General features: G+C 44.8%; 1 protein-coding gene across 1 annotated transcript; it reads left to right on the top strand.

Annotated features, from left to right (window-relative positions):
• The first annotated feature begins 305 nt into the window (after positions 1 to 305).
• LOC133472530 (oocyte zinc finger protein XlCOF6-like) lies at positions 306 to 26,987 on the top strand. The gene is made up of 3 exons (XM_061763478.1): positions 306 to 665; positions 3,939 to 4,092; positions 22,924 to 26,987. Exons 2-3 carry the CDS (start codon positions 3,969 to 3,971, stop codon positions 25,146 to 25,148), a joined length of 2,349 nt encoding a protein of 782 aa, XP_061619462.1. The 5' UTR covers positions 306 to 665; positions 3,939 to 3,968; the 3' UTR covers positions 25,149 to 26,987.

The following is a 26,987-nucleotide window of genomic DNA, read 5'->3' as shown; positions in this document are numbered from 1 at the left end:
GAAAATGGATGGAAGATATACTTGGAGTCATGTATGCAGATTTCAAATAAACTTTAATTTTTAATGCATCTCAAGATTCGAATGAGCCTTGCTGGTTGCAATCCTGGCATAGTTTACTTTTTCTCAGAAGTTGACTGGTTGCTTTATAACAGAGAGGTTATTTAATGTAATTATTTTAAATCCGAAGCATTGACGTCCCTGTAGGCCGATTATTGGTAGGCTTTTATTTTGAAGGTGGCGTTCGCCGCTTGTTGGCGGCTTATTACCGTAATGCCGAGTATGAACAAAATAAGGGGCGGGTGGCTTGACTACATTTGGCTGGAGACGGTGGCCTGTCGGTTTAAATATTTCTGCCCTAAAGGATCATGGGTAATACATCTCCTTTCCCTTCTAGCTCTGCGGGAGGTGGGACGATCGTGCTTCAGCAAATCTTCCTGAATTTGGACCGAATGTTGCGAATCCTCGACGCTTGACGCCCCTGATCGGGACTTTAGTGGACTAAAACATCATTCGTGCATTCTTCGTGTCCGGTTGGAGTCGTCTCGTGCACGTGGAAGCTTCTCGGCCTAGCTTAGCTAAATTTAGCTTATTTTAGCTTATCTTAGCTAGCTAACAAAGAGACACGTTTGGGATCAACACTTCGCGAAGCAGAGATCAAGCGTGAGGTAAAGTGTTCTTCAATAGCTAATATTAACACTAAAATGTTGTGAAAATAACACGCACACACCAACAATTAAATTCTGTCAGCTTTGTCTTCGATTCTAAAATAATATCCTCTAACGATTATTTTCTGAATGGTTATTTGCCTCCTTGAGCCGTCACCTTCTCGTGGTGGAGGGGTTTGTGTGTCCCAATGATCCTAGGAGTTAAGTTGTCTGGGGCTTTATACTTCCTAGGTGAGGGACCAAACAAACCACTGCTCAAAGACCCCTTATGATGACGACAAAAAAAGGACATTGTTTTCCTTTGCCCGGACGCGGGTCACCGGGCCCCCCACTGGAGCCAGGCCTGGTGGTGGGGGTCAAAGGGGAGCACCTGGTGGCCGGGCCTGCACCTATGGGGTCCGGCCGGGCACAGCCCGAAAGGATAACGTGGGTCCCACTTCCCATGGGCTCACCACGTGTGGGAGGGGCCATAGGGGTCGGGTGCAGTGCGAGCTGGGCAGTGGCCGAAGGCAGGGACCTTGGCGATCCGATCCCCGGCTACAGAAGCAGGCTCCAGGGATGTGGAATGTCACCTCTCTGGCAGGGAAGGAGCCCGAGCTGGTGTGTGAGGTCGAGAAGTTCCAACGAAATATAGTCGGACTCTCCTCCACACACAGCTTGGGCTCTGGTACCAGTCCTCTCAAGAGGTGTTGGATTCTCTTCCACTCTGGAGTTTCCCACGGTGAGAGGCGCCGAGCAGGTGTGAGTACACTTATTGCTCCCCAGCTCGGCGCCTGGACGTTGGTGTTCACCCCGGTGGACGAGAGGGTAGCCTCCCTCCGCCTTCCTGACTATTGTTTGTGCCTATGCACGAAACAGCAGTTCAAAGTACCCACCCTTTTTGGAGTCCTTGAGGGGGTGCTGGATAGCGCTCCCGCTGGGGACTCCGTCGTTCTGCTGAGGGACTTCAATGCTCACGTGGACAATAACAGTGAGACCTGGAAGGGCGTGATTGGGAGGAACGGACCCCCGATCAGAACCCGAGCGGTGTTCTGTTATTGGACTTATGTGCTCGTCACGGATTGTCCATAACGAACACCATGTTCAAGCATAAGGGTGTCCACACGTGCACTTGGCACTAGGACACCCTAGGTCGCAGTTCGATGATCGACTTTGTGGTCGTGTCATCGGACTTGTGGCCGCATGTCTTGGACACTCGGGTGAAGAGAGGGACGGAGCTGTCAACTGATCACCTCCTGGCGGTGAGTTGGCTCCGATGGTGGGGGAAGATGTCGGTCTGACGTGGCAGGCCCAAACGTATTGTGAGGGTCTGCTCGGAACGTCTGGCAGAATCCCCTGTCAGAAGGAGTTTCAACCCCCACCTCCGACAGAACTTTGCTCATGTTCCGGGGGAGGTGGGGGACATCGAGTCCGAGTGGACCATCTTCCGCGCCTCCATTGCTGAGGCGGCCGACCGGAGCTGTGGCCGTAAGGTGGTCGGTGCCTGTCGTGGCGGCAATCCCCGAACCCGTTGGTGCCAACGGTGAGGGATGCCGACAAGCTGAAAAAGAGTCCTATCGGGCCTTTGTGGCCTGTGTTGACACGCCTCTGCAACATCGCGTGGACATCGGGGACAGTGCCTCTGGATTGGCAGACTAGGGTGGTGGTCCCCCTTTTTAAGAAGGGGGACCGCAGGGTGTGTTCCAACTACAGGGGGATCACACTCCTCAGCCTCCCTGGTAAGGTCTATTCAGGGGTGCTGGAGAGGAGGGTCTGTCGGGAAGTCGAATCTCAGATTCAGGAGGAGCAGTGTGGTTTTCGTCCTGGCCGTGGAACAGTGGAGCAGCTCTACGCCCTCGGCAGGGTCCTCGAGGGTGCATGGGAGTTCGCCCAACCAGTCTACATGTGTTTTGTGGACTTGGAGAAGGCGTTCGACCGTGTCCCTCGGGGAGTCCTGTGGAGGGTGGTTCGGGAGTATGGGGTACAGAACCCCCTGATACGGGCTGTTCGGTCCCTGTACGACCGGAGTCAGAGTTGGGTCCGCATATCAGGCAATAAGTCGGACTCGTTCCCGGTAAAGGTTGGACTCTGCCAAGGCTGCCCTTTGTCACCGATTCTGTTCATAACTTTTATGGACAGAATTTCAAGGCGGAGCCGAGGCGTAGAGGGGGTCCGGTTTGGTGGCCTCAGTATTGCATCTCTGCTTTTTGCAGATGATGTGGTTCTGTTGGCTTCATCAAGCCGTGACCTCCAGCTCTCACTGGAGCAGTTCGCAGCAGTGTGGTATGAGAATCAGCACCTCCAAATCTGAGACCATGGTCCTCAGTCGGAAAAGGGTGGCTTGCCCTCTCCAGGTCGGGGATGAGATCCTGTCCCAAGTGGAGGAGTTCAAGTATCTTGGGGTCTTGTTCATGAGTGAGGGAAGAATGGAACGGGAGATCGACAGGCGGATCGGTGCAGCGTCTGCAGTGATGCAGACTTTGTATCGGTCCGTTGTGGTAAAGAAGGATCTAAGCCGAAAGGCGAAGATCTCGATTTACCGGTCGATCTACGTTCCTACCCTCACCTATGGTCACGAGCTGTGGATCGTGACCAAAAGAACAAGATCCCGGATACAAGTGGCCGAAATGAGTTTCCTCTGCAGGGTGTCTGGGCTCTCCCTTAGAGAGAGGGTGAGAAGCTCGGTCATCCGGGAGGATCTCAGAGTAGAGTCGCTGCTCCTCCACATCGAGAGGAGCCAGATGAGGTGGCTGGGGCATCTGATTCGGATGCCTCCCGGACGCCTCCCTGGTTAGGTGTTCCGGGCACGTCCCACCGGGAGGAGACCCCGGGGACGACCCAGGACACGCTGGAGAGATTACGTCCTTCGGCTGGCCTGGAACGCCTCGGGATCCCCCCCGGAAGAGCTGGATGAAGTGGCTGGGGAGAGGGAAGTCTAGGCGTCCCTGCTAAAGCTACAGCCCCCGCGACCCGACCCGGATAAGCGGTAGAAAATGGATGGATGGATTGATGGTTATTTGTTATTATTTTAAATCTGGTTCATGAATCCTATTATTGAATAATGTCTGTAATGTTTCATCACAAATTGTCTCTCCTGAAGTAAAAAATTAGCTGTTGTCTTAATTTCTATTATCTGTTACAGTGCATAATTACATGTTTTACCGTTTCCTTTTGTTGACTTCGGTGCTTTGCCATTTTAACTAACGTACTGTTTAACCCACAATGTCCAAATCTTCATCTTTAATTGTTTCGCATGTTCGATTTGTACTTGCTTTTCTCATCCCTCCAACCTAGAGCGGAAAGTGTTGTGATCGTCGTGTGAAAATGTGTGCAAGAAGGACAGCAGAGTACGAGGAGGAACTTTGGGGACCAAAAGAGAAGGAGCCACAACGTCACCTACTAGATGCTGTGTTCAATCTGCAACCTCAAACTGTACAACGCACAGCAGGTTGGTTCACTTGTTGCATACATTCTAATTTTATTGCTGTTCCTGTGTTTATTTACAGGCTCCGTTTGGTGAAGCATTTAACTCATTCACTGCCAGCCTTTTCCTGAGCAGGGTACCCCTAGACTGCCAGACATTTTCGAGCAATTTCACAGATTTTTCAAGGCCCACAGAATATTGTGCACTATGACGATGTAAACACCAAGAGAAAGATAACTCTCTTCTTTCATCAGGAAAAAGTTTGTATCTACCTTATACCGTTCTTTAGTAAAAAGCAAAAGTGAAAACGGCTTTTTTGTGAAAGCAGACAGATCAAGCAGAACAATGACTGACACCAATATTTTTTTCTTTCGTGAAAACGGCAAACGTCTGAACATACAACAACACAGAGAAAGTACTTTTGACAGAAAAAAAATCATATTTAGAAGAATAACTATTTACAGACAAAAAATGCATGAACATGGGGCTCCCATACTTTCTTTCTCCCTCGTAATTCTCCTCCGCCACCATTTGCTCTGTAGTCCAGGTTTTTATTACTGTGCGCATAGACTTTAGCAAAGTTTTATCCACATCTGGATTTAATTCTTTGTTGACAGTGAATGGGATCTTGTGTGGTTGTTACTTTCCTTGAAACCAGTCCCTACTTCTGCTCGAAGCACAACCTGTGCAGTTTAGTCATATAACTATTACTATAAAAATACATTGTTGAAATTGCTGTCGTGGGACATGGAGGAAAAAAGCTTTCAATTACCTTTTTTGTCTGCACTGCATACTGGAATGGGAGTCGAACGGCTGCTAGATGCATAACCTGTAAGTTTTAAAAAATACATACGATTACAAGAGAATCCTTTTTATTGATGACGTGTTTTGCAAGGGTAAGAAAACCCAAAAAACATTTCAGTCACAAACCTAAAAGATGTTCGACTCGCGGGTCTTGAATTCCTCCAAGATGGACGAGCTGTAAATGTAAAATTCAAATCAGTACTGCAGCAGATGTTACATTGTAATGTGAACTAGTGGGACTAAATTATGTTTTTATGTAACAAGGATTGAAGGAGCGTGTTTGCTCGCGAAATGTAGCTAACTCTAGCTGCAAACGAGTTAACTTCGTCGGAGGAAGCTTGGCTGGCTATCCAGAGGGAGTTCACTATCTGACGATTCCGGATCCCATTTACTCAAATCCTGGTCGGCAGACGATCAGCCGGCAAGCGGCCGTAAGCATCTCGCCATATGTATGGCCCGGCATTTTGGGCGATAGCTTTGGAACAAAGCGATTAGCTCGCAACGTCATCCTGTATTCCCCTGCAAGATCTAAGGCGTAATTCCCGTCAGTTGCAGGAATATTTGTCTTGCATTGGCACAGTAAATTTCTAGTACCGAAAGCTTTATTTATTTATAAAAATTTTTTTTTATAAAATATCGATTTTTTTTTTTTTTTTTTTTATTTATTTTTTTTTTTTTTAATTTGTCTTTTCTCGTTTCTGCCATTATCTTTGCACTATACATTGCCTTCTCATTGTCTCTTTTATCCCGCCCCCTTCTTCTTCCTCTGAGGGAGGCACCTTCACCTAGGGCATTGGTGCCCTCTCCAGGGTGCCACTCCTCAGTGCAGTTGTCCAAAGGCTTGACGATCACACAAATGGCACAAGACCCAATGTTCAAACTAATAAGCTTTATTGTTTTTAGCAAATAATCATTAACTGAGAGTTTTATGGCTGCAACATGTTCCAAAAAAGCTGGGACAGGTGGCAAAAAAGACTGAGAAAGTTGAGGAATGCTCATCAAACACCTGTTTGGAACATCCCATAGGTGAACAGGCTAATTGGGAACAGGTAGGTGCCATTATTGAGTATAAAAGGAGCTTTCCTGAATTGCTCAGTCATTCACAAGCAAAGAATGGGGCGAGGTTCACCTCTTTGTGAACAACTGCGTTAGAAAATAGTCGAACAGTTTAAGGACAATGTTCCTCAACGTACAATTGCAAGGAATTTAGGGATTTCATCATCTACGGTCCATAATATCATCAAAAGGTTCAGAGAATCTGGAGAAATCATTGCATGTAAGCGGCAAGGCCGAAAACCAACATTGAATGCCCGTGACCTTCGATCCCTCAGGCGGCAATGCATGGAAAACCGACATCCATAAATGCAACTTGAAACTCTATTATGAAAAGCAAAAGCCATTTATCAACAACATCCAGAAATGCCACCGAGCTCATCTAAGATGGACCGATGCAAAGTGGAAAAGTGTTATGTGAATTTGTCTGAACGAGTCCACATTTCAAATTGTTTTTGGAAATTGTGGACGTCGTGTCCTCCGGGCCAAAGAGGAAAAGAACCATCCGGACTGTTATGGACGCAAAGTTCAAAAGCCAGCATCTGTGATGATATGGGGCTGTGTTCGTGCCAATGGCATGGGTAACTTACACATCTGTGAAGGCACCATTAATGCTGAAAGGTACATACAGATTTTGGAGAAACATATGCTGCCATCCAAGCTACGTCTTTTTCATGCTGTTTATTTCAGCAAGACAATGCCAAACCACATTCTGCACGTGTTACAACAGCGTGGCTTCGTAGTAAAAGAGTGCGGGTACTAGACTGGCCTGCCTGCAGTCCAGACCTGTCTCCCATTGAAAATGTGTGGCGTTTTATGAAGGGTAAAATATGACAACGTAGACCCCGTACTGTTGAACAGCTGAAGCTGTACATCAAGCAAGAATGGGAAAGAATTCCACCTACAAAGCTTCAACAATCAGTGTCCACAGTTCCCAAACGTTTATTGAATGTTGTTAAAAGAAAAGGTGATGTAACACATTGGTAAACATGACCCTGTCCCAGCTTTTTTGGAACGTGTTGCAGCCATAAAATTCTAAGTTAATGATTATTTGATCGAAACAATAAAGTTTATCAGTTTGAACATTAAATATCTTTCCTTTGTAGTGTATTCAGTTAAATATAGGTTGAACATGATTTGCAAATCATTGTGTTCTGTTTTTGTTTGTTTTAACATCCCAACTTAATTAGAATTGGGGTTGTATTTGAAGATACCTAATCGTTGCCTGTCTCATGGCCGTATGCCATATTCCAACATGCGATACTGCAATTACTACCCAGTGCCGTAAAGTGTCATTCCGTTTTGGTGTGCCATGCCTCCTCCTAACCCAACTATGATGACAAAATTCTTGTTAGCGCACAGTTGTTGTCCGTGTATTATTGGACATAATAATCTGCCAACATTCAGGCAATGATTAGGGAGTCAGTGGCACGATGATCAGCGACTGTAACTTCATCACGCAGGCAGCTTCCCTCTGGCATTTCCGCAGGGACATTTCGTGCTGCCAGCTTGTGCCAGTGACGAAGCGAGGCGATGAATAGTAACTTAGTGACGTGATGATTGTTGACGCTAGCTACCTAATCACAGTGCAGAGCTGCGGAGCTGTCCACGCGACTGAGTCTTTTGCCGCGCTGCCGTTTTGTATGCGTCATTGGATGTTTCGTCTTCTTGGGCGGCCTGCCCAAGTAATGTCCCATCGTCTTGTCAACATATTGTAGCATCAGCAAAGTTGACGGCGACCCAGCATGCCTCACGGTTCAGGTTATTAGTAGTTCCCCTGTTATTACTTGTTCGATAGTGTACAGTGTAATGTCTGAAGTCTTGAGTGTTGATTGGCGGGCCCTGTTGATTGGCGGTTGTGACATCAGCAAAGATGAAAGGGCAAAGGAACATTTCAGCTGGAACGTTGGCTCAAGTTAGTCAATTTGAGTGCGGAGTGACTGAGCGTGAGTTAAGTGAGCTAACCCTCCACGTACTTTGCTGTCGTACTTGCACACATTACACACAACAATCACAACACTTTATCCTCACACATGATCTTTGCTTATCAATGTTTTTCTAACAAATGTCTCTCTTTGTGTGCGGCTAGCAAGCAAAGTAAGGCTAAACTATCTTGGGAAGATTCTAAATGCATCGAGACTAGTTTACCGGGACCAAGATTTGATGAATTATGTTTTCGTGCGGTGAGAGTAGTGATGGATCTACTGTGTCAAGCCTTCAATGCAGTAGTAATTTGGAAAGTAGCTCTACAGTGGATGTATTATGGGAACTCGACTTAGACAAACTTTGTTTGGCCTCTGTAGACAAACACATTCTGCGCCAACCTGCATTAATTTGGTCTCACATCATATAAAATACATTTTGGGGTATTTTTTTGGATTACATTTTTGATGTTTGTGTCATTTTGCTTATATTTTAGTCACAACGGATATTTATAAAATATAAAGTTTAGTTGGATGCATGAGTAATCTAGTGTATGTATTCCTAAATCTTTTTTCTCTTTTACCAGATGCCACTATCCAGAAAATAAAAAGTGCCATATCGCCCAGTCCTACAATCTTACTTTTTACCCCAAGTGTTTTGAGTTTTATCCACTTAGATCGATTGAACTATTGTACTGCACTGCACAATTTTTTTGCACGTCAGGTTAACAATCCTCCGTCATTGGCCAGAATCGGGATACACCCCAAGATTTATTACGTAAATGTTGTTCGCTGTTGAACCTGCTGGCAGCAACCCACTGAAATTACCAGTCAAATTATCCAGGCTGCGAGAAACCACATAATAATTTCACTGGCGCATCATGTTTTCATTGACTTGGAACTCTACTTAAGTAACTCAGTTAACATATTTCGAAACTTGATATTTCTTCTAACCTGTCATTCTTTAAGTAAAACTGTCATTACATTATCTTAAATTAGAAAAGCGATAAAGGGCTAAGACATGGTATTGAATAAATTAAACATCAAAAGTGTAATAAAAAGGAACAAGTTGTCAGTTTTTTGTCAGTTGAAATTATTCAGAGGGGTTGATTTAAGTGAGTAAACCTAAGCAAAATAAAAGGAAATACAAGCAAAGTAAACTGTACAATGTGATATAGTTACATATTTACATAATGTATCATATTCCATCATAGCACAAGTTGAATACAGGGTTCATTACAAGCTAAAAACAAATGCAGTGATCATGTCCAGTCTCCCTCACAAAAGTTTGAAAAAATGATGTTGGGATGAATGCGGTGAGGCTTTGTAAAATTATTTTGTATTTCTGCTCCCCTACCAAACACACAGAAAAGAGCCTTCTGACTTTCATTGGAAGTTTGGTTAAGAGAGGCACCATGTTGTATACAGACCGCATTTTGTATTATGACATGAAAATAGATTGAAAAAACACTGAACATTTCTTGGCACGTAACTGAAAAATGAGAAGAGGCAAGTCTTTCTGTGAGTGACCAAGGATTAACCCCCCCCCCCCCCACCCAAACCCTCCAAAAAAAATGTAATAATAATAATCAGTATCATCTTTATTAATCCTGAACATGTACACAAATACAGTATTTTCCGGACTATAGAATGCATCGGATTTATAAGCCACGCCCACTTTGTGGAGAGAAAAAATGTTTGTTTTCATATATTGGCCGCGGATATATACGTTGTGAAATTAAATATTTACACAGAAAGATCACGTAGCAGTCCAGCCTTTCGAAATCCGTTGGTGATCGTAGATTCTTTCACACTGCTCCACGATCTCCTGATGGCTGCTTTCACAGAATCTGTTATATTGGCCCTCATACTGTCCAAAACAAGCAATGCTTTTTTTCCCGGTGAAAAAATCCTCCCCGACGCCTACTGTAACACTCAGTCAGCCATTCACTCATTAAGCTTTCCATCATCCACCCTATTTTGTTAACTTTAACGACTACGCCTTTTGGGAGTTTTTCTTTTGGCATTGTCGTCCGCTTAAAAATCACCACTGGTGGAAGCTTATTTCCGGAAGCGGTGCAGCTCAAAACACACGTGAAATGCGTTCTCTCGTGGCCAGTTGTTTTCACCATAATGGATGACGCTCCTGTTTTGTGAAAAGTTCGAGTTAGGGGCAGGTCAAACGTCAAAGGCACTTCATCCATATTTATGATGTCGTCTGGTCCGATGGAACCCTCGGCTATTTTTGTTGCAATGAATTTGGAAGTTTGCAACTTTTTCTTCGTAGTCGGGAGGGAGTTGTTGACACACAGTCGTCTGTGCCCTGATGGACAAACCTTTTCGTGTCATGAATCGAAAACACCATGACGGTCCACCTTGAAAAGCTTCAACACACATTTCGCTGGCGATTGTTTTTATTTATTTTTTTATTTTTTTTCGTTTTTGTTTTTTAGCTTTCAGTCGGATCTGCACGGTGGATACACCTCGGCCGTCTGCTCTCTCTGTGTTCACCCAGTCCTCAAGAACATTTTCAAGTTTGGGCCATTTGCTCTTATGACCTGAAAGCCTTTATCTTTTGGCATTGCATCAGTTCTTCACGCTGCCGTGTCCAATGCCTCACCATCGATTCGTGAACGCCAAGCTTACGTGCAGCAGCTCGATTTCCCTCCTGGATGGACAGGTCGATGGCTTTCAACTTAAAAGCTGCATCATACGATTTTCTTCTTGTACTTTCCATGAGGAGGGTGTGAAAAATAAAACATATTTTGCGTTTGTGCCTGTCGTGCTGCGTTTTGCTTCGAGCGCGCCAAAAAACTAGCGTCATCGTCTTCTACACATTGGAGGCATCTGCGCATGCCCAAACCGTAGTGCATTATGGGAAACGGTCATGTTTTTGTTGTACGTTCAGATGCGTTGGGCCTGTCTTGTTTTTGCACTTATTGCACCGCCTAGTAGCCATTAGCGAAAAAAAAAAAATGTATATTTTAGTCGCATTCTGACATAGGCCGCTGGGTTCAGAGCGCGGGAAAGAAGTAGCGGCTTATAGTCCGGAAAATACGGTAATCAACTTAGAATTTTATGGCTGCAACACGTTCCAAAAAAGCTGGGACAGGTGGTAAAGAAGACTGACAAAGTTGAGGAATGCTCATCAAACACCTGTTTGGAACATCCCGCAGGTAAACAGGCTAATTGGGAACAGCTGGGTGCCATGATTGGGTATAAAAGGAGCTTCCCTGAATTGCTCAGTCGTTCACAAGCAAAGATGGGGCGAGGGTCACCTCTTTGTGAACAAGTGCGTGAGAAAATAGTCGAACAGTTTAAGGAGAATGTTCCTCAACGTACAACTGCAAGGAATTTAGGGATTTCATCATCTACGGTCCATAATATCATCTAAAACAAGAGCGTGCAAAATCCTCTCGGACCCTCCACATCCCGGTCACTGGCTCTTCCGGCTCCTTCCCTCAGGTAGGCGCTACCAATCAATGCAAACTAGAACTAGCAGACATTCCAACATCTTCCCTCTTGCAATCAACTTCTTAAACAACTAACTTACAATTCCATTGCAACATGCTGCCAATTTCTTTTGTCTTGAGTTTGTTGTCACATTTCTATCGGGCCAATTATATACTACTCGTGCACTCACTGTAGTAGTCTCGCCACGCTGCACTATTTGCATATCTGTTGTTGACCAATACTGGCCACTCATGCCCATTTGCACACTGACTGAGGAGTATCTGCAACATTTGCACAATCAACATTGTCCCAGATTATCGCACTACTCGACACTTTAAACTGCATACACTCCTTGATGTCTCTGCGCCCTTTGCACAATGGTCGTTGCACTGGACTATTGCGAGATTAGTCATTCAAACTGCTCTAAGTGCTAGAGGACATCTTTTTTGCACAATTGTCAAAAAAAAAAAAAAAAAGTACCGGCATTACCAGATAACTGGCAACCTGTCACTGTTTTTCTCAATGTCTTTATGTCTCAAAAGTTTTCTCTGTCAATTGACTGTCTGTTGTCGTACTAGAGCGGCTCCAACTACCGGAGACAAATTCCTTGTGTGTTTTTTGGACATACTTGGCAAATAAAGATTATCCTGATTCTGAAAAGGTTCAGAGAATCTGGAGAAATCACTGCATGTAAGCGGCAAGGCCGAAAACCAACATTGAGTGCCCGTGACCTTCAATCCCTCAAGCGGCACTGCATCAAAAACTGACATCACTGTGTAAAGGATATCACCACATGGCTCAGGAACACTTCAGAAAACCAATGTCAGTAAATACAGTTCGGCGCTAATCCAGAAGTGCAACTTGAAACTCTACTATGCAAAGCAAAAACCATTTATCAACAACACCCAGAAACGCCGCCGGCTTCTCTGGGCCCGAGCTCATCTAAGATGGACTGATGCAAAGTGGAAAAGTGTTCTGTGGTCAGACGAGTCCACATTTCAAATTGTTTTTGGAAATTGTGGACGTCATGTCCTCTGGGCCAAAGAGGAAAAGAACCATCCGGACTGGTTATGGACACAAAGTTCAAAAGCCAGCATCTGTGATGTTATGGGGCTGTGTTCGCGCCAATGGCATGGGTAACTTGCACATCTGTGAAGGCACCATTAATGCTGAAGGTTTTGGAGAAACATATGCTCCCATCCAAGCAACGTCTTTTTCATGGACGTCCCTGCTTATTTCAGCAAGACAATGCCAGACCACATTCTGCACATGTTAAAACAGCGTGTCTTCGTAGTAAAAGAGTGCGGGTACTAGACTGGCCTACCTGCAATCCAGACCTGTCTCCTATTGAAAATGTGTGGCGCATTATGAAGGGTAAAATACGACAACGTAGACCCCCGGACTGTTGAACAGCTGAAGCTGTACATAAAGCAAGAATGGGAAAGAATTCCACCTACAAAGCTTCAACAATTAGTGTCCTCAGTTCCCAAACGTTTATTGAATGGTGTTAAAAGAAAAGGTGATGTAACACAGTGGTAAACATGACCCTGTCCCAGCTTTTTTGGAACGTGTTGCAGCCATAAAATTCTAAGTTAATTATTATTTGATTAAAAACAATAAAGTTTATCCCTTTGAACATTAAATATCTTTTTTTGTACTGTATTCAATTAAATATAGGTTGAACATGATTTGCAAATCATTGTATTCTGGTTTTATTTATGTTTAACACAATGTCCTAACTTCATTGCAATTGGGGTTGTATATACATACGACTCTATTATGGTTACTATGCACTGGGCAGTCGGAAAAAAAGACCCACGCAGTACTTTTCAGTACTGTCGTCTGTACTTTTGCCTGTATGACAAGCCAACAGAGACGCTAAAGACTTTCTGTGCGGCGTGTTATAACGCAACTTGAGCGAGGGGCACACAATATGTAGGAGCACTGTATCCTATGTAAAAGCTTGTGATGTCTCACTGAAACGTATATGAATATATAATATGTATAGTTGTGCTCAAAAATATTGGCACCCCTGGGGTGGCATTATTTCAAGCCATGAGTGTATAAAAGTAGGCTTTACACGATCAGGATTTTTGGGGCCGATCAGCGAGTTTGACAAAACGATAACCAATCACCAATCCGATCACATGATAGAGGAACATGTCTATTTAAATGTACAAAAGGTGCGTACGTACAAAAATGTGGCGTCCGTTCTTTTACACGGCAAAGTTCAGATGTATCAAGAGTGACTTGACCGTGGAAATGTGCGGTGCCTCACGCCAACTGCATGGCTGGCGTACGCACGTTTCTGCAGCTTTTGGTGCTTTGGCGACACTTAGAGGTGATGCTGGGAAACTGTTCTCATAAATCTGCACATCAGAGAGACATGAACAATTAGCACTGATGAACAAGGACTCAAAGTTTTTGAAATCCTCTTTGATATGGTGATGTGCTTCTATTTAAATTCAAAAGATTTTTTTACAAATACCACACATACATTTACGCATGAACCTTTATCTCACAGGGCTGAGTGTAGGTTACTGTATGAACACATTTGGTATTAACCTTGTGAGGTGATCAGTCAGCCACGTCCTGAGCAGCGTCACCCATGATCGCAGCAATTCTCTCATCGAACGGGGTGAGGCCCTCCACGCCGGTTCTTCCACTTTTTTTTGGCCACACTTTGGCGGTGGGCAGCTGTCCTCCGCTTCACATCCACCTTAATGTCTGACCACTTCTTTTTTTTAGTTCAGCGTGTGCGCGCTATTCTGTCTCCACAGCATTGACAGCCGCACACGCGCTGTCCCATTCACTCCTCTTTCGCATGTTAACGCTGGAGGACAGCGTGCCAAAGAGGATTTTCTTGCGGACCTCCACTTCATTGAGCAACTTCACATCCAGAAAAAATATTTTTCTTCATTACCTTGCTCATTTTCCTTTTTTTCCTGATCATGCAGAGATCGGCATCTCAGGTGCAGGGTTCATTTAAATGTGATTTGCATATTCATATGTGGGCGTGGACAGGGAGGAGTCGGCTACTCCAACATGTGCGCTCATTTCCACGTTGATTGGAATGTACGAAGGACATGCTTGGATTCATGAGTACGCAGAGTTTCATACATCTGGATATTTTTGTGCGTACGACGTTTTCTGGATTTGAGCGTACGCCATGTTTTAGTAGGAAATCCACGCAAGTCTTTGTACATGAGCCCCCTGTTCATTTACTGTATATACTTGTGTACCTAATTGCTCAAAAAATTATATTTACAATAAATAATGTATCTTTGTTCCTCTATTTATGCCAGTGAAGCACAGTGACAGACAGAACAAATGAATGGTCTTCTATTAGATGGCAGGAAGTAAATACAGTAATTAATGTATCCACCTTTTGTGACATTTTTGTTTGTTGGTGTTCCGTGAGATTTTTCAATTGTAAAATATGCTTGGCTTAAATAAATTTATTTTTAATTAAATTACTTCACCCACACCGAAACATGAGAGCATGATTCGACAGAACGGCGGCATGTTTACGTCCAACCGTTCGTGGTACCACTAGCTTGCTCGGCTACATAACGTTTTGTTGCCTGCTTGCGAGCCGTGTCGTATTAAAAGTACGTGAACATACCTCAACCAACCCTTAAAACGAACGTCCTCTCCTGTCCTGAGCACCGGTGACCACCAACACACGTTTTTCCCCATTTTGTCCTTATAATACTGTCGGCGCGCTCCACTCTTGTTGTTGTCGCCACGGTAACGAGTGTATCCGGTCGCATTTAAGTTGACAAGATAAAGCCCAATGATCGTAAAAAACGGGATGCGGCGGTATCGGAATACAAGATTTCATTGCAGTAGTCTGTGTCATGAACGGAACAGAGGATAGGACCCAAAAATGCACGACTCCAAAACAAATGGACAGTTTCCAAAAAGAGAGGTTTAATATACGGGCATAGGTCGGTACACAGGCAGGCAATCCAAGAAAGGCAACAGTATCCAAAAACATGAGGCAAAGAGGCGAGGTCAATAATCGGAACAGGGTCAAGTCTTACTGTGAGTCTGTGACGTGGAAACAAGGAATGCTGGAACGCGACGACAAGGTACAACGAACTGGCGATGAGAGGGAATGAGACACGAGGTTAAATACAAGGGGTAATTAGGGTGAACGAGGCACAGGTGGTGAAGATGCTCACAGGAGCAGGTGTGTGTGTAACGAGGGGAAGACAAAACCCGGAACACACACCCATGACAGTACCCCCCCCCCCCCCCCCCCCCCCTTAACGGGCGGCCCCAGGCGGCCCTGGGGCCCCTGGATGCGCAACGTGGAAGTCCCGAATGAGCGAGTCATCCATGATAAACGCAGACGGCACCCATGAACGTTCCTCAGGCCCGTAGCCCTCCCAGTCCACCAGATATTGGAACCCCCTCCCCCTCCGACGAGACGACAACAGCCGCTTCACAGAGAAGACAGGGCCCCCACCCACAAACCGGGGGGGAGGAGGGGGCCTGGAAGGCGGGACCAGAGGGGACTCCTGGGCTGGCTTAAGTAGGCTGACATGAAAAGCAGGGTGGACCCGCATCGACCTTGGGAGCCTAAGCTTCATGGTGACAGGGTTGATGATCTTTGTGATGGGGAAGGGCCCAATGAACCTGGGAGCGAGCTTCTTGGACTCCACCCGGAGTGGAATATGTTTGGTCGAGAGTCAAACTCGCTGACCCACTTTGTAGTTCAGGCCCGGTGTCCTCCGACGGTCAGCAGCGGCTTTGTAGGACCGTCCCTGGCGCAGCAGCATCTGGCGGGCTCGCTCCCAGGTCCTCCTGCAGCGTCTCACCAAGGTCAATGCCGCTGGAACTGTGGACTCTGGGGCTATGGCAGGAAACGGAGATGGTTGGTAACCACTGTCATGGTAACAACGTGAAAAGGCGATAGACCAGTGGATGCAGAGGGGAGGGAATTGTGGGAGAATTCGACCCAAACCAGTTTCTGAGACCAGGATCGCGGCTCCTGTGAAGCGAGACATCGGAGCCCAGTCTCCAGGTCCTGGTTCAGCCTCACGGTTTGGCCGTTGGTTTCAGGGTGAAACCCAGATGACAGACTGACGGTAGCACCTATGAGATTGCAAAACTCCTTCCAAAATTGCAAAATGAATTGGGGACCCCTATCAGACACCACATTCTTGGGGAAACCATCGAATTTGAATATGTGATTGATCATTAACTCTGCAGTATCTTTAGCTGAGGGGAGTTTCGAGAGTGCAATGAAGTGAGCCATTTTAGAGAACCTGTCAACAACTGTGAGAATTGTGATATTTCCTTTCGAGGCCGTTAATCCTGTCACAAAGGCTACGGAAATGTCTGACCAAGGACGTTGTGGTATTGGCAGGGGTCGCAACTCCCCAGAAGGACGTTGACGAGAGGGCTTGTTAGCAGCACATACCTGGCAAGCATTGACGTAATCGATAACATCCCTTCTAACATTAGGCCACCAAAAGCGCTGTTCGACCACTAATTGCGTTTTGGCAATGCCTGGGTGACATACAGTACGGTTCGTGTGAGCCCAGTGGATGACTCTTCCCCTTAAGGTCGGAACCAAAGCCTGTTTTCAGGGCAATCTTCAGGACGAAGAGTGTTTTTCAGAGCCTCTTTAACCGCAGTTTCAACGTCGCAAACAAAAGCGGAAATGAAACATGACTTGGGCAAAATAGTCTCAGGGTCGGACAAAGAATTCTCTTCGCAGAAAATACGTGACAAAGCATCTGGCTTACCATTTTTAGAACCAGGTCGGTAGGATAACATGAAATTAAATCTAGTGAAGAACAGAGCCCATCTAGCTTGCCTCGCATTTAGTCTTTTAGCAGATTTAATATACTCAAGGTTCTTGTGATCTGTCCATACTAAAAATGGAGTCTGTGCCCCCTCTAGCCAGTGCCTCCACTCCATCAAAGCCACCTTGACTGCCAGCAGTTCACGGTCGCCAATGTCATCATTTCTCTCAGCTGGGGTCAGTTTTTTGGAGAGAAAAGCACAAGGATGTAATTTACCATCCTTGAGAGATTTCTGGGAGAGCACTGCTCCTATTCCGGCATCAAACGCATCGACTTCTACCACAAACTGCTGTTTGAGATCTGGCAAAGTAAGGATGGGAGCGGAGGTAAAGCTCGATTTAAGTTTCTGAAAAGCTGCCTGACAAAGCGGGTTCCATACAAAAAGTCTGTGTGGCGAGGTAAGATCATGCAAAGGAGAGGCAATAGAACTGAAATTTCAGATAATTTTTCTGTAGAAGTTAGCGAACCTTAAGAACCTTTGTACATCTTTGCGTGACGTGGGATTAGGCCAATTAATAACGGCATCAACTTTGCAAGGGTCCATTTTGACTTCACCTTGAGCCAGGACAAAACCCAGAAAAGAAACTGACTCCTTGTGGAACTCACATTTCTCAGCCTTGACATATAGTTGATTCTGCAGTAACCGCTGCAATACAGAGCGGACATGAATAATGTGAGTCTCAGATTATCAAAATGTCATCCAAATAAACAAAAACATACACATTCAACATGTCACGCAGGACATCATTGACAAGGTTTTGGAAAACAGCTGGAGCGTTAGTAAATCCAAAAGGCATTACCAAATACTCATAATGTCCCGTTGGTGTGTTGAATGCTGTTTTCCATTCATCCCCCTCCCTTATCCTGACTAGATGATACACATTTCTTAAGTCTAGTTTGGTGAAAATCTTGGCTCCCTCCAGGAACTCAAAGGCGGTTGAGATGAACGGAAGAGGGTACCTGTTTTTTACAGTTATCTCTTTGAGACCCCGGTAATCGATACAGGGTCGCAGGGTCTTGTTCTTTTTGTCCACAAAGAAAAATCCTGCTCCCGCAGGGGATGAAGATGGGCGAATGATCCCGGCTGCCAGTGATTCTTCCACATACTCCTTCATGGCCTTGTGTTCCGGCCCTGAAAGAGAGAACATCCTCCCTCGTGGGGGTGTGGTTCCAGGCAGCAAGTCAACAGCACAGTCATAAGGTCTTTGGGGTGGAAGGGATTTGGCCTTGGACTTGGAAAAAACGTCTTTAATGTCATGGTAACAGGTGGGCACTTGAGACAAGTCAGGTTCAGAGTCAATAAATACAGGTGTATGAATTTCTTGATCCGGAGAGCATAGTGTCACTTTAGGAAGAACCCGGGTAGGGTCTTCCTTCATGAAATTTAGACTCACCTCTCCCGTGCCCTTGCTACCGGCACTGGCAACTTTGATGTGACAGTTGCTCACGGAATGACCCAACTGACCGCAGTAGAAGCACCGCCCTTCCCTCAGCCGGTGTTGATGTTCCTCAGGGGAGAGGAACCCATGCAACCTGCCCAGTTGCATGGGTTCATCCCTGGGGACGCTAGCCAGTGGGTTGAGACCGGACACAGGGGATCTGCCTTGATTTGGCTGGTCACCGAGGCTCGTCCTCCAAGTGCGCGGTGACGCAGCCCTCCGCCGATCTCCATCCAGCTCGCGATCCAAAAGCCTCTTGTCGATTTTTACGGCGAGTCTGCTGGGTCCATGTTATGGCCAGTTCGTTCTGTCATGAACAGAACAGAGGATAGGACCCAAAAATGCACGACTCCAAAACAAATGGACAGTTTCCAAAAAGAGAGGTTTAATATACGGGCATAGGTCGGTACACAGGCAGGCAATCCAAGAAAGGCAACAGTATCCAAAAACATGAGGCAAAGAGGCGAGGTCAATAATCGGAACAGGGTCAAGTCTTACTGTGAGTCTGTGACGTGGAAACAAGGAATGCTGGAACGCGACGACAAGGTACAACGAACTGGCGACGAGAGGGAATGAGACACGAGGTTAAATACAAGAGGTAATTAGGGTGAACGAGGCACAGGTGGTGAAGATGCTCACAGGAGCAGGTGTGTGTGAAACAGGAGGAAGACAAAAACCGGAACACACACCCATGACAGTCTGACAGTGCAATCGTGAAAGAGCAAATTTGTCTTGTAGTTTTATTACGTGTTGTCTGTCTCAGACGTCTTGTCTGTTCCACACCGGCGACGTTTTTGAAAAATGATTTTTAAATAACTTTATTGGCCGTCGTCTATCTCCAATACTATATCGAAAGACGCGGCAAGACTAAAAATAAACTAGCTTTTGGATTCAAATATACTGTGCACGATGGCGCCGTGGAGTAAATGTCTTTTGCGGAGCCAATCAATGACGTCATTGATCGGACCGGCGAATTATGACATTAAAGCCGATCAGTATAAAATGCTACATATCATCCGATACCGATCAGCCCGATTAAAATCAGTGTAAAGTCTAATAAAAAGACATGCTTTGGACATGGAGCCAGTGGCCACTCTCTTTTTCTGTTGTACAGCTGCTACTTGGCTGCTCGTCGTTGTCACTGTCTGATCGGCTCAAACGTACCCTTTGACGATGCCAAGTTCAGTTGGGTGCTCCTGTACGTCTAAATCCTCCTCCACATATTCCAGCACGTCGTTAGTGTGTAGCGCGCTGTGTTTGACAATTGTAACGTCACTTCTGGTAACCCTTGCAGTGGATAGAATAACCACACCCCCGGTGTCTTGACCTTCCGGTATGTTCGGTTGTCATAAAAACCTCGTTTTGAGCTAAACTATGGTTGAAAACTTCCTGGAAGTTACATGCATGTATTACATAGAAACCCAATTCCAATGAAGTTGGGACGTTGTGTTAAACATAAATAAAAACATAATAAAATTATTTGCAAATCATGTTCAACCTATATTTAATTGAATACACTAAAAGGACAATATATTTAATGTTCAAACTGATAAACTTTAGTGCTTTTATCAAATAATCATTAGCTTAGAATTTTATGGCTGCAACACGTTCCAAAAAAGCTGGGACGGGGTCATGTTTACCACTGTGTTACATCACCTTTTCTTTTAACAACATTCAATAAACGTTTGGGAACTGAGGACACTAATTGTTGAAGCTTTGTAGGTGGAATTATTTCCCATTCTTGCTCGATGTACAGCTTCAGCTGTTCAACAGTCTCCGTTGTCGTATTTTACGCTTCATAATGCGCCACACATTTTCAATGGGAGACAGGTCCTGACTGCAGGAAGGACAGTCTAGTACCCGCACTCTTTTACTACGAAGCCACGCTGTTGTAACACGTGCAGAATGTGGTTTGGCATTGTCTTGCTGAAATAAGCAGGGGCGTCCATGAAAAAGATGTTGCTTGGATGGCAGCATATTTTTCTCCAAAACCTGTATGTACCTTTCAGCATTAATTGTGCCTTCACAGAGGTGTAGGTTACCCATGACATTGGCACTAACACAGCCCCATACCATCACAGATGCTGGCTTTTGAACTTTGCGTCCATAACAGTCCGGATGGTTCTTTCCCTCTTTGGCCAGGAGGACACGATCCATAAACAATTTGAAATGTGGACTCGTCGGACCACAGAACACTTTTCCACTTTGCATCAGTCCATCTTAGAAGCCACCGGCATTTCTGGGTGTTGTTGATAAATGGCTTTTGCTTTGCATCATAGAGTTTCAAGTTGCACTTACGGATGTAGCGCGAACTGTATTTACTGACATTGGTTTTCTGAAGTGTTCCTGAGCCCATGTGGTGATATCCTTTACACATTGATGTCGGTGTTTGATGCAGTGCCGGCTGAGGGATCGAAGGTCACGGGCATTCAATGTTGGTTTTCGGCCTTGCGCTTAAATGCAGTGATTTCTCTAGATTCTCTGAACCTTTTGATGATATTATGGACCGTAGATGATGAAATCCCTAAATTCCTTGCAATTATACATTGAGGAACATTGTCCTTAAACTGTTCGACTATTTTCTCACGCACTTGTTCACAAAGAGGTGAAATTGGCCCCATCTTTGCTTGTGAATGACTGAGCAATTCAAGGAAGCTCCTTTTATACCCAATCATGGCACCCACCTGTTCCCAATTAGCCTGTTCACCTGTGGGATGTTCCAAACAGGTGTTTGAGGAGCATTCCTCAACTTTCTCAGTCTTTCTTCCCACCTGTCCCAGCTTTTTTGGAATGTGTTGCAGCCATAAAATTCTAAGTTGCTTATTATTTCCTAAAAATAATAAGGTTTATCAGTTTGAACATTAAATATCTTGTCTTTGTAGTGAATTCAATTAAATATAGGTTGAACGTGATTTGCAAATCATTGTATTCAGTTTTCATTTGTGCAACACGTCCCAACTTCATTGGAATTGGGCTTGCACAAGGAAATGCTCACCTCTTGTCTGCGCCGCTTCGCTGCTGCACTGTGGCGGCAGCGAGATTTAGTTCTGTTGCTGCCGGTTGAGGTCCCGATGTCCGTAGGAAAAATAGTTGGCACCGCAGCTATCCAATGCTTGTCAAAACACGCCGGTTCGAAGTGATCGGCACAGTTTGGAATGCTTGCTAGGCACCCATAGCTTACCACGTTTCTTCCTCTGTTGATTGACTTTCCTTACCCAATGGTCACATATTCCTTTTTCACTTGCAAAGCCAAAAAAAACAAAACCTCTTGCCGCTGGCTGAACCATTTGTACAACCAAATGCCACACAATAAACCATTGTGACGTTGTTAAATCGTACGACAATAAATATACAAGGATGGGAACAACAGCATGGAACAATAGCACACAACGCCAAATGAACAGTATGTTTGGCTTGTGTGACGTCACAGCGCCGGAAAGAGACGAAGACCGGAAGGCGCGGGATGCAAAAAGCAGTAGGCGCATTCTGCATCATATTTATCGATTTAACTTCTGTATATCTCCTATATAATCACTTCGCAACGGCAGTGGTGGTTTGGAAAGGGGTTTGAGAGTTATCAAGAATTTTTTTTAAATCTTTGTCCTCTGACCTTTAAGCGCCTGGGGAGCAGTTTGGAGTATTGGTGTCTTGCTCAAAGACATCACAGCCGTGGGTCCGGGGAATGTTGGGGGTAGGTTTTTCTTGGTACTTCTTGGCCACGGTTGCCGAAATTATGTTTACAAGAGGCCACTGTCACAAGGAAACTATACCAAAACATTTGCCAGTGCCAAACCGGGAATATGCAGGGGTCCATTGTATTACCTTTATTCTTACTTGTGTTTTTATTAACTTTATTATTTTACACTTTTTCACATTGTTGTTCTTGTTGACCTGCCCAATTGTATTATTTCCAACATATCAAACTCATCTTGCTTTCATATTAACCTTAATTATAAATATAAACAATTTTACACTTGAGACTATGTGAGGATGGACATGCCATGGAAACAATGAGTCCCTGGAACTCATCACGGAATACAGATGCAGTAATCCTACGCTATATCACTGTTCTTGCTTCACGGTCCCACAATATTGCAGTTTTTTTTTTTAACAGGTGTTACCTTATTATGTAGACTGTCCATTATTTTTGTTTTATCCATTGCTCTTGTTCTCTCTCAGTGTATTAAATGTGTTTAGGCCTGTCCGAAGACGCAGATTGATGTACTTTATGCGCCACTGCTAATTTTTGTGCATCTGAGACGCGGTACGCACATCAAACGAGATCCCTGCATAATACACAACATTAGTACCAACATGAGAAAAGATTTAGCAAACTATGTGTGTTTGTCTTTTTGTCTCTTGCAGACATCGCTGAAGATCTTCGTACTGAGCGGCCGGAGCCAGAGCCCCCTCGCATTAAAGAGGAAGTGAAGGACGAAGAGGTCCACCACATCAAAGAGGAAGAGGAGCCCCTTTCAATTAAAAAAGAGGAGAAAAAACTGCACCCCCACAACAGACAGGAAAAAGAGGAGGATATCACCAAGTTTCCATCGACTGGTGTCCGTTTCAAAAATGAAGATGAAGGTCAAAGTGAGGAGAGCAGAGGGGCGGAGCCTCCAGGCAGCAGCTCAAGTCAACACATGACAACAGAAGGTGATGAAGACCACTGTGGAGGATCACAAGCAGATGGCCTCTTAGGTCCACTATCAGATAGTGACGACATGATGTCGCACTCTACTCATGATGATGATGATGGACAGTCTGAAATTGATATGACATTTCAGACTGACAACAAACGATGGAAATGTTCTCAGTGTGGGAAAACATTTGATGATAAGAGTAGTTTGAAACAACACATGAGAACACAAACTTGTGAGAAACCTTTTGTCTGCTTAGTTTGTGGTCAAAGATTCACTCAGAAGGGAACCTTGAAAATACACATGAGAACCCACACTGGTGAGAAACCTTTTTCCTGCTCAGTTTGTGGTAAAAGATTCTCTCGAAAGGGATATTTAACAAGTCACACAAGAACCCACACTGGTGAGAAACCTTTTTCTTGCTCAGATTGTGGTCAAAGATTCTCTCATAAGGGAAACTTAACAATACACACAAGAACCCACACTGGTGAGAAACCATTTTCTTGCTCAGTTTGTGGCCAAAGATTCACTTATCAGGGAACCTTGAAAATGCACACCAGAACCCACACTGGTGAGAAACCTTTTTCATGCACAGTTTGTGGTCAAAGATTCTCTGTGAAGGGAAGCTTAAAAATACACATAAGAACACACACTGGTGTGAAGCCTTTTTCTTGCTCAGTTTGCGGTCAAACATTCACTCAGAAGGGAAACTTAATAATACACACAAGAACCCACACTGGTGAGAAACCATTTTCCTGCTCAGTTTGTGGTCAAAGATTCACTTATCAGAGAACCTTGAAAATGCACACCAGGACCCACACCGGTGAGAAACCTTTTTCATGCACAGTTTGCGGTCAAAGATTTTCTGTAAAGAGAGGTTTACAAATGCACACAAGAACTCACACTGGTGAGAAACCTTTTTCCTGCTCAGTTTGTGGTCAAAGATTCACGCATAAGGAAACCTTGAAAATACACACGCGAACCCACACTGGTGAGAAACCTTTTTCCTGCTCAGTTTGTGGTCAAAGATTCACTCAGAAGGCAAACGTAATAATACACACAAGAACCCACACTGGTGAGAAACCATTTTCCTGCTCAGTTTGTGGTAAAAGATATTCTGTGAAGAGAGACTTAAAAATGCACACAAGAACTCACACTGGTGAGAAACCTTTTTCCTGCTCAGTTTGTGGTAAAAGATTCACGCATAAGGAAACCTTGAAAATACACACCAGAAGCCACACTGGTGAGAAACCTTTTTCCTGCTCTGTTTGTGGTCAAAGATTCACTCAGAAGGGACACTTAAAACAACACACAAGAACCCACACTGGTGAGAAACCATTTTCCTGCTCAGTTTGTGGTCAAAGATTCTCTTATCAGGGAACCTTGAAAATACACACCAGAAGCCACACTGGTGAGAAACCTTTTTCCTGCTCAGTTTGCGGTCAAATATTCACTCAGAAGGGACACTTAAAAAAACACACAAGAACCCACACTGGTGAGAAACCATTTTCCTGCTCAGTTTGCGGTCAAAGATTCACTGATAAGGGAACCTTGAAAAGACACACCAGAAGCCACACTGGCGAGAAACCTTTTTCTTGCTCAGTTTGTGGTCAAAGATTCTCTAGAAAGGAAACCTTAAAAATACACACAACATCGCACACTGGTGAGAAACCTTTTTCCTGCTCAGTTTGTGGTCAGAGATTCACTCAGAAGGGACACTTAAAACAACACACAAGAACCCACACTGGTGAGAAACCTTTTTCTTGCTCAGATTGTGGTCAGAGATTCACTCAGAAGGTTGTTTTTAAAAAACACACAAGAACCCACGCTGGTGAGAAACCTTTTTCATGCTCAGTTTGTGGCCACTGTTATAAGTATCAGGTTAAGACACACAAGTGTGCTGGTGAGAATAGCAGTGCTCAAGAAGATTTTAATGCAAATGTAAATGTTTAATTTACAACCCCAATTTCAAAGAAGTTGGGACGTCCATCCATCCATCCATTTTCTACCGCTTATCCGGATCGGGTCGCGGGGGCAGTAGCTTTAGCAGGGACGCCCAGACTTCCCTCTCCCCAGCCACTTCATCCAGCTCTTCCAGGGGGATCCCGAGGCGTTCCCAGGCCAGCCGAAGGACGTAGTCTCTCCAGCGTGTCCTGGGTCGTCCCCAGGGTCTCCTCCCGGTGGGACGTGCCCGGAACACCTCACCCGGGAGGCGTCCGGGAGGCATCCGAATCAGATGCCCCAGCCACCTCATCTGTCTCCTCTCAATGCGGAGGAGCAGCGGCTCTACTCTGAGATCCTCCCGGATGACCGAGCTTCTCACCCTATCTCTAAGGGAGAGCCCGGACACCCTGCGGAAGAAAAACTCATTTCGGCCGCTTGTATCCGGGATCTTGTTCAGCCACGTCATCCCACGTCAAGTAATGCTTGCAGATTTATTTACTCATACGTCAGCTCAATTTATGTATTGATCACAAAGGCTTTTCTGTGGATGGCATTTTGTGACAGACGTGGACTCTGGCTGGCTGTCGTAACGTCGGATGACCTATGACGAGGGTCTCCCGGCCGAACGTGTTACGTCCCGAAACTGCAGTTGATCTGATTTGATCTTATCTGATCCATAAAATCTAAAAAATTGTTCTGATTGTTGGAATATTTTCAGAGGATGAAGCTGCCATGAGTAGAGATGGCCGCACAAATTTGGTTGATGATTGTTGACAGTTTTTGGATATTAATCTGCTTTTATTGAGTTCATGCATGAGGCTTGCAAGGATGTGGCACTCACCTGCCGTGTTTGTATGATTTTTATGATGACCATAATAAATTTCTGATTTTTCAGTACATTAAATTAGTGATTGAACATAATTTTCACCTTATACTGTTGTTCATGTGGTGCAATGATTATATGACCGCAATTAAAGAGAAAATACCAGCTTGAACAAAGCGGTGTTTGCAAACTCAACCAAGCTGTATTTTGTTCTTTTTTTAATTTCCTGAAAAGTTGTCATTTTCGACTGGTTAGAGCGTCTGCCTCACAGTTCTGAGGACCCGGGTTCAATCCCCGGCCCCGCCTGTGTGGAGTTGGCATGTTCTCCCCGTGCCTGCGTGGGTTTTCTCCGGGCGCTCCGGTTTCTTCCCACATTCCAAAAACATGCATGGTAGGTTAATTGAAGACTCCAAATTGCCCATAGGGGTCAATGTGAGTGCAAATGGTTGTTTGAATATTTGAGTGCCCTGCGATTGGCTGGCGACCAGTTCAGGGTGTACCCCTCCTCCTGCCCGATGATAGCTGGGATAGGCTCCAGCACTCCTGCGACCCTTGTGAGGATAAGCAGCTCAGAAAATGGATGGATGGATGGAAGTTGTCATTTTGAAGGTGACGGGATTCCACCTGACAGCTACGATGTTTCAAATATGACCAATTACTGCCATTTCATAGGATAGTACATTGCTTTTTCCCACATCAGCTATGCCAGTACTTTCCAATCTTTGATTTTGGTGATGAGAAAAGGGGCGTTCGAAAGAGAATTCGTTATTCACCAATTGCTCTAAAATGTATTGATATTGGAAATGACTGCCTGTTTAATTTGCTTGAGCAAAAAATACATAAAATAAACTTGTTTGTGAAATTTGGACCATTACTTCCTTTGAGGAATGCATGCATTTTGTTTTAGTGTTTACAATATCAAATAAGTGAATGATTGATTGAAATAAGACTGGAAAGAAAATGTGACTTTTGGTGGTAAACTGTAACGTGTATTTGTGATCTTTAATAAAATACATTTCTTAAAA

The sequence above is a fragment of the Phyllopteryx taeniolatus genome, chromosome 23 (genome assembly GCF_024500385.1).
Source record: "Phyllopteryx taeniolatus isolate TA_2022b chromosome 23, UOR_Ptae_1.2, whole genome shotgun sequence".
Lineage (NCBI taxonomy): Eukaryota > Metazoa > Chordata > Actinopteri > Syngnathiformes > Syngnathidae > Phyllopteryx > Phyllopteryx taeniolatus.
Note: the sequence above shows the minus strand (reverse complement) of the source record. Positions and strands in the feature narration are given on the sequence as shown.